The 16,339-nt window shown below is 38.5% G+C and overlaps 1 protein-coding gene across 5 annotated transcripts in view; it reads right to left on the bottom strand.

Annotated features, from left to right (window-relative positions):
• Nucleotides 1-16,339, bottom strand: part of USH2A (usherin) — a 427,327-nt gene that overhangs the window by 198,037 nt on the left and 212,951 nt on the right. For all 5 annotated transcript variants that reach the window (XR_008329695.1, XM_053383154.1, XM_053383155.1 and 2 more), the window contains exons 35-37: nucleotides 15,293-15,440; nucleotides 8,414-8,565; nucleotides 2,000-2,162 (exon numbers count right to left, since the gene is read on the bottom strand). Coding sequence is in view for 4 of the 5 variants with exons in the window: in XM_053383154.1 (XP_053239129.1) it covers nucleotides 2,000-2,162; nucleotides 8,414-8,565; nucleotides 15,293-15,440 (463 nt within the window). In the remaining variant the exon portion in view is untranslated. The remainder of the gene's footprint in view (nucleotides 1-1,999; nucleotides 2,163-8,413; nucleotides 8,566-15,292; nucleotides 15,441-16,339) is intronic.

Below are 16,339 nucleotides of genomic sequence, written 5' to 3'. Positions count from 1 at the left end.
AATACCATTGGAAGTACATTTTGAATGAAGCAGTTTAAAATGGGATGGGCTCTTACACTTTGCAGCCGCTTGTGTAGTAATTTACATATGTGCAAGATAGCTGTAAAAGGTCAACCACTGAGCCCTGTCTTAAACACAAGGAAGGCAAACCAAGGAAGGCAAACCAAGATAAGCTCCTTAATGAAGCAATCTGCCAGAAGAGAAACTGTTTTCCAAATTATGACTCAAAGTGGTTTGGCAGACGTTAGAATTCACAATGACTTGAAAAGGATGAGTTTCTGGCAACCTATGTGACTTTAGCAAAGTGTTTTCATGTGTTACAGGGTGAAGGTGAATCCTTCAAAGGAGATTCACCACCCAGTCTTAGGTTTCAGCCAAATTAGTATGACTGAAGCACTTGGTCCAAAATGTTTGTGCTTGTGCATTTGTCTGCAACAGCACTTTGTGGGATAACTTTCAGTTATAGCATCTTACCTCGATGTACTAATCCAGGAAAGAGTAAGAGCCATCCTAAACACATCTTTTCTTATGCAGAAATATCAAGTATTGGGCATTCACTGGACTAGATAGAAATTACTAGGTATTTGGTCCAGGCAATAGACTTTGCAGCAGTAGGAATGAGCATATACCTTTGATAAGGAAAGTTCCAGGTAAGGAAACTGGGGAGGGTCAAAAGAGGATGAGAGTGAAGACTGAAGCAAAACTGGCAAGAAATATGACCAACAATAGGACAGTTGGGACTTCTTCCACTGGACAGGGTGACTGAGACAATAGTTCTGATATTCTGTGGCTTGTTGAGCACAGCTAGGTATGGGTGAATATGTCAATTTCAGTTTCTTGTTTTTCCAATACTGAATCCAGTTCATCACACATCCACAACAGTTTGTGTGTTTTTAAAGTCCACATGAACTTTCACCAGCATTTTACTATGAAATTCTCCGAATATACACATTGTTGTAGGCAATTTTGCTTATTGTACGCATATTTGCAAATCAGCTTTCCATGGCAGAATGCATTTTTGTATGTTATTTTCACTAATATATGCAATTTTAAGGAAAACTTTATGCATTTTTGTGCATGTTACTTGGCTGAAGAACTGCACTGCAAAATCTGAAGAAGCGTGAATTTCAAAGAATGGTGGTTTCACTTCACATCTTGTTTAAGAAACTAAGAATTCAGTATATCTGCCTTTAAATATGAACTGATTCTAATTTTCCCCACTTCCCTGTGTGTATCTGGTGCAACTAGAAAATCAGGAAATAAAATCTGTATATTGACCAGAAATTAGCTACGAGTGTTAAGATATTTTCCCAAGAAAGGTGATTCCCATCACTGTTGGCTCATATGAGTCTTCTTCTGCCATTGATTAGATTACCATATTTACTTGAATGTAATGCACACCTTTTTTGGTGAAAATTAGGGTGTGCATTAGATTTGGTGGTGCATTTACATTCGCCAGCAAATACTTTTTTGCTTTCAAGGTTTTGAACACTGAGGTGTGCGTTTGATTTGATGGGGCATGAATAGTGTTAGTCAGAGGCGCGAGCTTCTCAAGATGATTGAGGGGACCCAATACAACCTCCTGACATCGCATGTATGTTGAGAAGAGCCAGGGGGTGGAGCCAAACACCCTCTGAACAGAGATGGGGCTTGGCCCCCTCAAATAAAACATAGGGGGTAGTGCTTCAGACCCTACGATCCGGTGCCTATGATGCTAGTACAGCTCACTTCCGCAAAAATTTAAGTATCTTTGCTGAAGGCCAAACTACAAATTACAGAAAAGATCTATAAGTGGCCCTCTATCATGATGGACCAACATTTTTATTCTGTCTTTAAAACAGCTAGGGCTGCATTGGTGATCCAGATTTCACTTCAGTAGCAGCACTTTCAAATGTCTTCGTAAGAAAATTATTTTGCAAAACAACCATCAACCCGAGACACCAAATGTATAGCAAAACAACACTAGAACATTTCCACTGAAGTGCCAAAATGAAAATACCTTCATCAGTATAGAAGAAGCCAGTGAAAAGAACAATGTAGCTTATCTGCCCATTTGGCTCACGAGGAGGAAGCCACTTCACTTGAACTGCTCTGGGTCCATCATTAAAGACAAATAATTCAATTGTTCCTTCAGGTGCATCTTCACTGGTACGAGCCTCTACCTGCAAATTTAATAATGTTTGTTACAGAAAAAAGGGAAGCATGAGAAGAAGGATCATTTTGTTCACCTGGTACATGACAATGAAAGATTTCCAGATTGCCTCCATTCCTGTTTCCAGTGCCATGGGTCAGCACAGAGAGCATGTGTAACAACAACTGTCATCACTGAAACACAGGAAGTTGCCTTATACAACGTCAGACCTGTATGTCTGTCTAGCTCAGTAATGTCTACACTGACTGGTAGTGGCTGTCCAGAGTCCCAAACAGGGGATATTCCTAGTCCTACCTAGAGATGCTAGTGATTGAACCTAGACCTTTGCACGCTATGCAGATGCTCTACCATACAGCTACAGCCCTTCCCCTTGGATTCTGTGAAATGAGTACCCATCATTCTTAAGTCCCTGAATATCTTGTTTTAGTAATTAGTTCTGATTTTTAAATTTTTATATGGTTTTTATTGTACAGTTTTATATATAAAATTGTTTTAAACTGCTCAGGTATTTTAATGAATATATAAATATTTTTTAATATAAATATTTTTAGGTTTACAGATAGAAAGCAAGATATGCATTTATCATGCATTATATTTTTAAATTTTATTTTATCTATACTGTCCTTCATCTGAAGATTATTATAAGGAAGTATAGGTAGTTCTTCTCTGTTATTATCCCATTACATACATACATACATACATACATACATACATACAAACGTACATAATTTTATTAGTATGCTGCCTTTCTGCAGTTTAAATTGTGCTCAGGGTGGCCCACAACATGAAAAATAGGTAACTACAAGGTAACAAAAGTAGCCTTAAATAATAAATAAAACATTTAAAAATACAAAACCAAACCGAACAATTTTCACATAAATCACACTTTCCAGAAATAGAACTCTGCAAAAAAAAAACCTAGGTTCAGGTATTATCTGTTCTGCTCCAATAGACATTTGTTTAAAGAAAGAAAGAAAGAAAGAAAGAAAGAAAGAAAGGAAGGAAGGAAGGAAGGAAGGAAGGAAGGAAGGAAGGAAGGAAGATTACACAGAACTTCAGTAGCGGAAGATTTGTAAGCATTCCTAATTATAATTTCTACATTGCTGAGAGTGTTTGTAAGTGCCCGTCTATAGGAATTATCACAGATTTGATTGATTACAACAGACTTCCATGCATTTGTGCCTTATTGACATGGAAATCATATGAACTGGAACTTCCTACCCTTTCTTGCCTATGAGCTCTCCATTGGCAGAGACTAGGCAATCCATGTCAACCACTGCCAGTGCTAGCAAGACTATTGGTTCATGCAGTGTCTTTCATTATTGGCTCAGATGTGCCTATGGGAGGGGGCCTCCCCCTTTCCCTAGTGATTGGCTTGTGCCCTGGGATGAAATCCAAGATTGCCTATATGTAAAACATAAGCTGTTCAACCTAAAACTTGTCCTGTAGCCCCAGTGCTCCTAGAATCTATAAAAAGGTCTTAAGGCTTGTGGTGATGGAGTGGGGAAGAGACAGGTGCCCTGTGATGTGACTGTTGCCTTTTTGCTGCTGTGAATGAATGTCTTCTGTCAATACTATCAAACCCACCTGCCAAACAACTGAGAGCAGATATTGTAACACCATTTTAGCAAGCAGTTTCCAAGACACTGTGTGCCCTTTTTGTTCTATATCCATCGATCTTTGCACCTTTGGAGAGCTCTTTGTCTGTACCCCAAAGGAGCTCATCTCCCTGCCATGCTTTCTTGTAGCCACAGGTAAAAAGTTGCCAAACCTGTGGCCATCCTCTTCTCCTTCAAAAGGAAAACACAACAGAAATAGTTGCTTCATGTTTCTTGTGATCACACTTGCTGGATGGTTTGCTTCCTGAGTATGTGGTTTGGGAACTATCCACTTTCTTTCCCTGCCACATGAACCTTTACCATTCCCACATAACTTCTGCCTAATGTCTTCTGTTCCTAGTTCAAGTCCTCCTTGTTTTTCTTCCTGTTCTCAATTTTTATTTCTACCTGTCTATATTTTTGCTTCAGGCCCCGAGACCACATTCCAGTTCCATTCTTACAGTCTTGTCCAGCAGCAGCAGCCTCCAGGGAGGGACAGTCGTGTGCTTCTGGCCTCTCAACAGCTTCACTGCTGCATTGACTGGGATGGAGAGGGATGAAGTGGCAGGAAGGTCAGGAAGGTGTGAGCACAGTGATGGTGCCAATCTTGCACTCCTCCTGCTGCACCTCCATCATGCTGACCTTGCCCCCACCCCTTTGGCCTCCATTGCCCTCCCACTAAATTCAGCGATGTGGTTGACAAAAGGCCAGGTACATGCCACCCCTCCCCTCTAGCCCCCCCCTGCTCCTGGCAGCATCTGATCCTCTACCTCAGGCTTCGTCAATCTCGGCCCTCCAGATGTTTTGGGACTACAAGTCCCATCATCCCTGACCACTGGTCCTGCTAGCTAGGGATCATGGGAGTTGTAGGCCAAAAATATCTGGAGAGCTGAGGTTGACGAAGCCTGCTCTACCTATGACCCTATATCCTGCAATGGCTATTTTCAGCTTTCATGTATCTACAATAGGGATCACCAATGTGCTGCCTGCCTGTGATTGTCAGTATCTCCTATGGTGCCAATGAAAGGTCTCCATAAATATCGCCTTAAACACGAACAATGCATGAGAGACGGTATGTTCTTCCTGCTCAGTTTTGGTTTGCACTGGCTTGGTCTATCCATTGGTCTATCCACAAAGCCTCTTAAACATTCCCATATTTCATTGGAAGCCAGGACTGGACACCACTCTTTATTCTGCTCTAAACAGAGGCATGGGGCAAAGAGCTTCCATCTATAAGTGGTGGCTGCTGCAGGTGTGCCTGTTTCCTATTGGTTGGGTCGGGCGGCTGAGGAAGGTTCATGCCTGTATCATTTCATTTCATAGTTCTCTCTCTCTCTCTTTTCTTTTAGATGTATCAGACCTTTTTTGTTACCCCACAAAAAATTACAAAATTCCTAATGCAAAATTCATAAAATTCCAAATGCACTCACCAACCCCAAATTGTTGGCAAACCCTGATCCTAGAACACAGGTTAATGATTGCATTAAAACAGCAGAAGTTTATATATGCCTATACTGCAGGACAGGGTGGTGGGATTGAATATTGCTAAACTGCTCAAAGATGCTGAACATTCGTATGAAACACGACTCCACACGTCATTCTGAAGCCATACACTCCTGTGGAATTGAACTGAAACTTTGCTGTATACCTATTTCATTAGTGCTACCTTTCAAAATGTAGCAAAGGCTGCCATATGTGATAGATGTGTGACATTAATTTTCAATTATCTGTGTCTCCATAATTATTGTTTTATTATTTTACCATTAGAACAAAAAGCTTCTCAGAGTCGGAGTGTGCTTAGTAATATAAAGCGAGCTCAAGTTTCCCTCATTCTTTTCTATTGTGCACCTGCTTCATCATATTCATATTTTGTGCCTCACATAATATAAGGCACTGCAGTCCTCGTAATTTTCAGTAAAGTCACAATTTACCCTGTGTACTTTTAGACAATTTGGATTAAATGCCTATATGCCATTCTGCACCTGATGCACTGTACCTATAGTTATGCTTTTTCAGTACTGTATCTTAAATTGCATACTGTTTACTATGCAGGCAAGACATTAAACATAAAAATTGAGTGGACAAAAAACTTGTCTAGCTTTCATTCAATGCCTTATATACTGATAATTTTTCAATTAAATAAAATTTAGAAAATAAGCAGAACTAACAATCAAGTAAGAAAATTTAAATTGCGCTTAATATTTTTCCAAATAAGAGAATATATGACAAAATAAAGATTTTTCAAAATCATATGGCAATTGTATAGTATATATTAATTTATCTATCATTTTCTTTAAGTACATACTTGTAGTTTTGAGATATGTACCTTGTTTATCAGATGCGTTTTTATGATTCCCAGATGAATCAAAGTTCTAAACAGCTATGTACTTCCATAAACAGCACAGTGAAATCAGTAGAGATTCCAAATGGATAACTATTTTATATATTAAGGGTAAGTTAATTATTTCTGATTTATCCATTTCCCAGATTTTCATTAAATTTGAAATCATACACAGCTTCTCTGAAAAACCATTAAGCCAACGTATTATGCAACAGCAATACATAAAAAACTCATTAAAATCTGCTTCTTTGAGGTGCTTGCATTGCAAAGCATCTCTTCAATCGATTAGGGCACATTAAATAAAAGATCAGCAACAAAAATAGCTGGAAGGATAATATCAGTTTACCACAGGGAGATGTCCCTGCTTCTATTTAAAGTTCTCAATGAGCTAAATATATTTTTCTAAACCAAGTGTTGGATATAAATGGTAATGGTGGGAAAAATCTTTCAGAAAATCAAATGAAGATGTGTTGCTTTAACTTCCTGGCAGCATTTAGGTGAGTTGCTCTCCAAATAAAGACATTGCATTTCAATTATTGTGATTGGAGATGGATCACTGGCTCAGGAAAATAGTTTGCATTCCGAGCAGGCGATACAGATAAGTATTAGGTCGACTCTAAACCCCTACTTTGAATTGCACTGAAAGTCAGGGCCGAGTTTCTGCTTTAATGAAGTGCAGTTGCTTACTAGTTTCTTTCAGAACACGGCGGAATATTTTGAGACTATTGCAATTCTGTACAAGTAAAATATACTGTGAGCAGCAAGTGCAATGCTACCATCTGAAATGCTTAGTATTACTATCTGTGCGTTAAATTAGAGAGAAGTGATTCAGTATTAACGCCAACTCACTGGAACCGGGATGCCTTAAACAAAACAAAACAAAAGTTTAAGGGAAAGGTTCAAGCAGCGCTGCTGTTGCTGCGCAACCTTTGTGCATTTGAATAGAGGTTGTGTGGGAGCCCCACACAAATCCTACAGAAATGAATGGAGTTTGAACAGCAGCAGCTGCATGAGTGTTTGGTGCACTGTTCCCTAAATTTCCAGGATATTTTTTTTTAAAAAAATAGAGTAGAAAAATTGGCAAAAAGCCACTCATGCTTTTAAGAGTAAATATCCATCAACCCCGTCCAAGCTATAAAATGTTTAATGGTAATAAAGTCTACAATCCTGTTCTACAGATGGATGATGTTACTAGCGTTTTAAAGCAATGAATCTTGGGAAGAAAAAGGGAAATGTGATCAAAAATCAAAATAAAAAATTCAGTCCTGGTGTCCTTTTTTTTAAAAAAGTAATCTTCGTACGGTGAAGCTAATATTACAAAGTGAGAGCCTGTTAAGAAAAACTTTGCCAGAAATGCTAGAGTATGTATTTCAGTGGGGTTTTATTCTTGAATAAAAGCTTGGGTGGGGAGGGGAGTCTTTCTTCCCAGATTTTACTGCAAAGTGCAAGTTCAATTTTAACAAGATTAAACCTCATAAAGACAGAAGCTATGTTGTTTTTGACACAACACCATGTCATTCTGGAATGTTCTTATCAGAGTCAGAAGCAAGATCACCAAAGAATGTGATTATTTCTCATGCTAGAAAACACTGATATTATTAAATAACTTCTGGTGCTTTTATTTTTAGATTTATATAATTAAAAATACTTATTAGGGGAGCACGAAGTGGTTACAGAACCAAAGAGCTGTCAATATTAGAGAATAAAGTAGATGTCATTTAAACCTGCAACTTATTATTTCAGTACTAAGAGTTCTACATTTCTAAAATTCTCAGTATGTTACTTGCTGCTGCATCACATTCAGAAATGCATACCCTTTAATCCTACATCCATACCTTTTTCGGAACAACATACCATATTAGGCATTGATGTTGATAATGTGGTGTTTAATGTGGTTTGGTCTTCTACAAACTTTATATTATCTTCAAACTTTTATGTTGAGGCAGAGGATAGAATTTTTTTATTCATTACTAGAATAGCAATTCTTCTTTTAATTGCATCCTTATAAGTCAGATTAAACCACATTTGCACCTCTTAAACATATTAACTTCCCTTAATTTTAATAATATGCGTTTCACCCTACTTTCCACCCCCCTTTCCACACTCCCTGTCTCAGTCTTTACTGTATCTATATGATATTTTGGAACAGTGCCTAGTGGTGACCTATTCCAATCCTTTGCAGCTTTTAATGGCATTTTTTATAAAATGTCACATTTTGCCAGATGGGTTAGTACTGACCAGTGTGAATCATCACCATTTAGTCTGATATTCACTGCCATCTGACATTTATTACATTCTCAGAATGTAAATTGAGGTACTCACCAGTGGACCTAGCGCACAGCCTTTTGCAGTACATGCCTGAACTCTGAAGGAATGTAGACTCCAAGGAGAAAGTCCAGAAGTAAAATAACTGAGCTGGGAAGAATTCTGTACAAGAATGCCATCCATGTACAATGCATAGCTAGTGATAAATCCTATTTAAATAAACAAAAACGAAGAGAAACTTAAAAGGCTTGATTTAAAAGATCATAACAGGTAAGAGGAAGGGAAGCAAAAGTCTTTTAATAGAACTTCAAGGCAGTACATTCTCTCATCTCCACGCTTACAAAATAGAGGCAGCAACATACATGTGCCAACAAAACAAATCTCTGTGTAAAACACGAGAAGTCCAATGAAGCTGTACTGTGCCCATCTCGTTAAAAAGTAAAATTAAACTGCTCCAAAGAAAGTAGACCTTAATAGACTTGCTTCTTAATAGACCTGTTTCTGAAGTGTAAGTCAAAGCAATCGAGCTGGGAAAGTTGAGGCAATTCCGTTTCACGGCCCCACTCTGCATGCAAATGCATGTGTGGATTAAAACAAGGACACTGAAGATATATAGCGACCATTTAGAATCCTAACACCTTCAGACCTAGAAAAACTAGTGATCCATATTTTAAACATACTGATGTAGTACAAGTCAAAAGACAATTCCTCTGTCCGTCTCTTGACCTTGGCCCCCTCCTCTGCAATGTTAATTGTTGCTATTGTTCTTAAAAATAAGACAAATACAAATGTTTAAATAAATTGCTATTGAGACATTACTTTGGAATTGCAGACCTGGAAGGGAAGGGTGCTATGGGTTCAATTAACTACCGTATTTTTCGCTCTATAAGATGCACCAGACCATAAGACGCACGTAGTTTTTGGAGGAGGAAAACAAGAAAAAAAATATTCTGAATCCCAGAAGCCAGAACAGCAAGAGGGATCAAACAGCCATGCAAAGCCTCTTCAGGGCAGGGGGAGCGTTCTTCCCGCTGCCCTGAAAAGGCTTTGTGTTGCTATCCCTCTTGCTGTTCTGGCTTATGGGATAGCTGCGCAGCCTGCATTTGCTCCATAAGATGCACACACATTTCCCCTTACTTTTTAGGAGGGAAAAAGTGCATCTTGTAAAGCAAAAAATAGTGTAATTTGTATTGCACCTGGTAAGCAGAGGGGAGTTTTCTTTCGTTGCCATACAGCATAAACATGGTTTACGTGCTCCAACTAAGAGGAAGTTTTCTCTAATGATGGAGTTAAGACAGAGATGGGGAAGTGGATTCAACCCGGTGAGTCAGTTCCTTATCTTTCCCATCCCCTGCCGCCCAAGTTTGACAGCTGGGAGGGGCCTGTTTTGTAATACCATTTTGCAATGCTCTCTTGCTGTGTTTTCCGTTTTGACCAAGCCACACTTAGCTGCCCTAAATGTAATGTTATACAGTGGTACCTCGCAAGACGAATGCCTCGCAAGACGAAAAACTCGCAAGACGAAAGGGATTTTGGTTTTTTGAGTTGCTTCGCAAGACGAATTTCCCTATGGGCTTGCTTCACAAGACGAAAACGTCTTGCAAGTTTGTTTCCTTTTTCTTAAAACCGTTAATACAGTTGCGACTTGACTTCGAGGAGCAACTCATAGCACGCGGTGTGGTTGCCTTTTTTGAGGTTTTTGAAGACTTTGGTGATTTTTGAAGCTTTTCCAAAACTTTTCCGAAACCGTGCTTTGCAAGACGAAAAATTCACAAGATGAAAAAACTCGCAGAACGAATTAATTTCGTCTTGCGAGGCACCACTGTATATGACATTAGGTAAAGATGTGGGCAGGCCAAAAGTAATCTGGGTCTACTCTTTAGACACAGATGAAGTAAAGCTAGAGCCATTCTTAGCCCTGCTTCCCCCCAAATATACCATGGGGAGGGTGTGCTTGCTGATATTCTGCTGCTTTTGGAGTCGAACAGGAGACTTTCAGTGACATTGTGTGGGTGTAGTTCGGAACTTACATTACTTAACTTTACAATTATGTCGATTCTGTTATCACCAGGCTGAGCACTGCTTTCCTTTTGGGTGAAAACAGAGGCAAATTAGGTGTTGAGCAGTTTTGCCTTCTCTCTGTCACGCAATAGCATTTCTCTGTCTTTTCCATGCAGAAGACCTACAACTTGCTTCTTCTTCCTCTTGCTTTTAACATAGCCAAAGAAACCTTTTATTATTATTTTTAACCTTCCTTGTGAGCCTGAGCTCATTCTGAGCTTTGGCCTGCCTGACATTCACCCTGCAATGGTTGGCTACTCATGTATACTCCTCTGTGATTTCCCCTTTCTTCCCTTTCTTATACATGCCCTTATTAAATCTCAGCTCATCTGTAAGCACCTTATGCAGCCACACTGGTTTCTTTAGATGCCTCCCACTTTTCTTTCTTGTTGGAATTGTCTGCATTTGGGCCTTCAATATTTCACCTTTAAGAAACTCCCAACCATCTTGGACTCACTTCTCTTTGAGTATTTCTGACCATGGGATCTCACCCAGTAGCTCTTTAAGCTTTTTGAAGTTGGCCTTCTTAAAGTCCAGGGTGCAGTTTTCCCTTGCCTCTGTATCAGGAAACCCAGGCAGCAGAGACATTCACAATCCCAAGGGTTTCTGCTCCAGATGAAATCTTAATGGCATTTTCATTTGGGTGGGGACCAACTTCCATATAGAGAATGCCAGGCATTAGATAATTTGGTCCATAGAGATGTAAGAGTACAATATTTCCCACTATCTGCCTAGTGATACTGTCATTCAAATTGTAGTTTCCAAATGGAACTGAGAGCTTTCTGCTTCTCTATTATTTTTTTATCTGTATGTAAAAATTCTTCAAACGATCCCAGGGATATCACATCCACATTATAGTTAACATTAGAAAGAGAATCCATACCATTGCCATTATCACTGAAATTACATGGTAGTTAGCAAATAATTGGTCTCCTGACCCCCTAACCCTCTGTTGCCTTTACCCTGATATCTAAATCAACCCAATGTTCTGCACATCCAAGGGGAACATTGTTAGTGCTCTGTATGGAAGTTGTAAAATGCACCACAGGACTGCCTATAATGGAACTGTGAATGTAATTAATGGGCTGTAGAACTTATCATAGGTTTTGTCTTCTGTACTTGGAAATAAGCTGCTTTTTACAGTTAGTTTAAATGTCAACTTCAATTATAAACATTTTATTCTTTTTGCCTGTTCAACTCAGGACAGTGTTTCCTTCACAAATGCACAGCTTCTTATATAGTACTTCCATCCTTTGCAGCGGCATGTTTTAGTTGCAAATCTCAATAAGCAATGAATTTCAGCTTTTTGGAGCTACTGTGACTTGATATGTTCTTATAGGTGCCCTGATAATCTATTCCATATTTTGCTCATGGAAATAATGAAGACATAGATTTGTTGGGCAACTCCTCCCCATGACACGCACATACACATGTGGCTCATTGGTGTCTAGAATCACACAAACATATATCCATGAGCTGTTATCACCCAACTGACCATTCATATGACCTGAAACCTGTTTCAGGCAGGAGGAGACAGTGGATGTATCATTCTCCTGGCCCAAATACATGTACTGGAGGTGATGGGGGAAGCATGCACCAGACTGGGGTGGGGCATGGTGGTACCAAACTGTAAATATTTCAGGTCAAATATCTGCAAAGTTTAGCCTGCCAAATACTACCGTGAAACTGTATACACAGTCATACCTCGGGTTGCGAACGTTGCGGGTTGCATGTTTTCGGGTTACGGACCGCGCCAGACCCGGAAGTACCGGAATGGGTTACTTCCAGGTTTTGGTGCTAGCGCATACGCAGAAGCACTAAATCGCGCTTTGCGCATGCACAGAAGCACAAAATTGTGTCACGAGCGTGAGCAGATGCAGCACTGCGGGTTGCAAATGTGCCTCCTACACGGATCACATTCAAACCCAAGGTATGACTGTATTGGCCATGGTAACACAAATAGAAAACACTTTGAACTGCACTTTGGGAGATGCAAACTGTCCTGGCTGCAGCCTCTCATGTGGATATTAAGTGCAACTCCAGAGGGTCATCTGGCCATTGTATGGATTTCATGGCTGCAGAAGACTGTTGGAACTGTGAAACTCCTCAGGGCCTATATTGCTCTTTGGGTGCTGGCCGTTCAAAATGCATTTGTACCTAGGTGCATTGGTAGTCATCTACTGGACATAAAGACCTAACAGGTAAAAGAGTACATTTGATAGTTCATAAATTTAGCTGTTTGATACCTCTGTGTATGAGTAGCTAAAGGGTATTGCAGTCATCAATTTATGTGGACACATTGGGACTGGAAGAGTAGGGAAGACCATGTTCTGCTGTCACTACAAAATCACCTATAATCTTGACTAGGTTTCAATATAAGACCTAGAATCTTTCATAATGGACAATTTACTACATCTTTAAAGTTATTGTAAAGATGTAAAGATACATCACACAAAACAACTAGAACTGAAATTGTAACTCTGCCTTGTTTCCAAGAATGAGATCCAACTTGTTGTAGACTTAACAATTGTGTATTCCTGTTATCACTACTATTCAGCATAAATACTGAAGATAATTATACTAATCTTAACAAAGCACTTGAAAATATTAAACCTGATTCTGATACCAATTTGAAAATTTAGTATACTCGACATTGAAGGAGGACTGGCCACCATTTGAGTTTTGTAGTTGGTGATTTAAAGAACAAACAAACAACAGTTGCTCACATCAGATTCTGCATTTTCTGCACTTGTGATGTGAATGGAAAATACATATTGTATAAAATATGTATCTCTTATCATTCTGTCCTGCAATAAAATGTTCACAAGTGACACATTCCTGACTTAATTTCTCCAAACTATTCTGTAGCAGGGATTTGATCACATACATGCAAATGTAAGTTTGTGCAATTAATGTGGATTAAAGCCTCCTGGCACAACAAACCCACTTTTTGCACTAAGCAAAATGATGATGAAATGCACTAGAAAGTGTGGGATAATGATAAATTCATAGGAAGTCATATCTTTCTTTACAGCATCTTACAGCCATCTTTGCATATATGTCTCTTCAAGTTCTCTCCATTGCTTTCTGTTGTTTGCTTCTTGCTTCCATGTAACCTCTACACAAACAAATCAGAATAAATGCTCAATAAAGAGCGGGCATTTATATAACCTCCATGCAAGCTTTGTGCAAACAAATCAGGACGAATGCTTAATAAACAGGTCATCTGGAAGCAACCTAAGAGGCATTCCTGGTGTACCATGTTTAAAACAACAATAAATGGTTTAATGGCTATGGAAATAGTCCTAGGCAATGATTCACAGAACAAATAATAATAGTGACATATCCCATCGTCCACACTCAGTGCTGTGCATATCTGTGAGCAAGCTTCTTGTTAAAATTCCTAATTGCTTACAAATTATTCTGAAATAATCAACAGTGCTATGTTGAAGGCAGATTAGCTGCAAACTTAAATTAACTGACAGATTACAATAGTTATTTATAACTCTTAGTCTATCAAAGACCTCGTTAATAGTGTCTTGTACTCAACTTGAATTGATTTCTTAGTGTAATTTTTATATAAATGTTAAGGATGCAGGGGGAATGCTAGGAGACCAAATATTCATTTGGTACTTTTAAAAATTGTACTTTAAAAAAATCAGTTATTTTTAAAGTAGCAGCAAGTATCTGCAAATAAGACTGCCACATGTTTACGGGCCTTGTTCATGTACCAGAATTGAGCAGGTGAAGCATTCTCCACAATTTACCTCTATACCAGGAAAAAGTTTCACCTGCTAAAATTCAGTTCCTCATAAAGCCATTGGCCCAGAGTCACTAAGAAAGGTGACAATTCTGGCTACAGTAATTGTGATTATTTATTTAGAATGGAAAGCTTTGGCCAAGTCAGCTTTTATCACCCTGCAGCAGTTGGACATTCGTGTAAATTACATTATAACCCTCCTTCTCATTCATGTTGGACATAGTACTATGCATACTGTACCCCACTTTATTTTATCCTAAAAACTTATGAGGTATTTCAAGATGGCTGAGCAGAGACTGAACCTGAGTGTCCATATTCTAATTCAAACACTACATCACATTGGTCTGCGTTTGTAAGCTAAACAAACAAATTTGCACAAACTATCATTTGGATCACAATGCTGTTATCCTTTCAGTTTTCACACTTCTCTGAATTTTGAAATACTGTTCTTCACCAAAAGCCCAGAAAACTTACTGAACTTCATATAAAAGTTCACATTTTGGGTTGAAATACATACAAAAGTGTGTATTTTAGATTGAAATGCATATAAAAACTTGTGTTTTGTGGGGATATATGTTCAAAAATAATGTGGATTTTCATATGTTTTTTAAAAGATCACAGCTTGATGCAGAAACAGGATGCAGCAGACTTAGGAACAAACACATCTGAAAATGACACAGACTGGAAACAGACTTATCCTTCCATCTCCTAGTCAATCGCTTTAATCCCTTTACTACTCTCTCCATTTTTAGAAAGTAAAAATGCAAGACAAATAAAACATCCAAAAGTCAAAAGTTATGGTAAAATGCTATAAAAATCAACACGTTATTAAGAGGTGCCAAACACGATCCTTCAGTTCAGTTGTTCAGGAAATACATTAGGCAAAGGAATGCAGTACATGTGAACCATCAAAAGGGAGCACTTTTGAGCCACTAAAACAGCAAAGCAAGGCTGAAAACTTCTGTCTCCTAGCTATAGACAATGATACTATCTCAGGTATTTTATGCGCTAAAATGATCATTAAAAATTAAGCACCACATATAAGCTGCCATTTAGAATATTAATTTACCTTTACTAATCATCTTTTTAACTTGAGGCTAAAAGAGTTCACTTACCATTCGGATACTCGGGCTTCATCCACGAGATATTAAAGGAGTCAGAGGAATAAGACTGGGCTTCAGGAGCAGGAACACCTTCTGGTGTACTCTCAGTTGTTGTTGCTGAGTTAGCTTCACTTATCGTGCAGCCACCTCCACTGCAGGCCTTTTACAAAAAAATAAAATAAGTCACAACAATAAATCTATAAATACATCCCCAGCAGATGCCAATCAGAAAAAAGCCAGAACTCAAGAGGCTTTGTAAAGACTTATATTGATTGTATATTTTTAGATCTCAAACAAAACATGATGCCTTCATACCTTTTCACTTGTTTGTGGGGATTTATTTTAAGTTAAAGTTACACAAAGCCTATGAAATGGCAGGAAAGATCCTTTCCCAGGAGCAGGCCTCTCCAGAGAGTGAGCTGTGTATCACTCTTTCCAAATGCCTGCTTCTTTTTCAACAAGGATGCCCAGGAATTAGAGATGAAAGGCCGCTTCTGTGTGAAGGGGCAAAGACTCTCCACGTGAATAAGTGGAGCTGAAAAAGGCAGGGATTGTTTTTCTTCACATTATTTATTTAGGCTGCTAACTTTCAGGCTATTTAAATATTTTAAAAAACATTTTGGAAAGGTAGTTTTTCTTGCTTTTCAATGGAAAAGCACTGGATAGGCATATAATCAACATTAAAACATATAATACATGCTTATATATCTCTCAACACCCACTTTCTAAACTTAATTTTATTACTTATCATAACACAAAACTTTAGCATTTGTTATGAAATTTAAAAATTGTAAGTGCCTTAGTTCTTATGAACATAACTATTATAGGTATCACAGGTAAAGATGCAAGCTGCTGCACTCTAATTATATCTTAATCTTTGTTAGTTGGGGAAACAAAGTTATTATTTTTTAGGAAAAATTTAAAATAGTAACAGAAAGTCAGCACTGTAGCAAACGAAAGGAAGGTTTGAATATCTGGGCCTGAAACCGTATAAATGCCTGAGGACTTTCACACAGAAAAAGAAACTTATTTTTAAAGTAAGCACTCATAAGAAAAATC

The sequence above is a fragment of the Podarcis raffonei genome, chromosome 3 (genome assembly GCF_027172205.1).
Source record: "Podarcis raffonei isolate rPodRaf1 chromosome 3, rPodRaf1.pri, whole genome shotgun sequence".
In the NCBI taxonomy this organism is placed as follows: Eukaryota; Metazoa; Chordata; class Lepidosauria; order Squamata; family Lacertidae; genus Podarcis; species Podarcis raffonei.
This window is presented reverse-complemented; position numbering and strand designations above follow the sequence as displayed.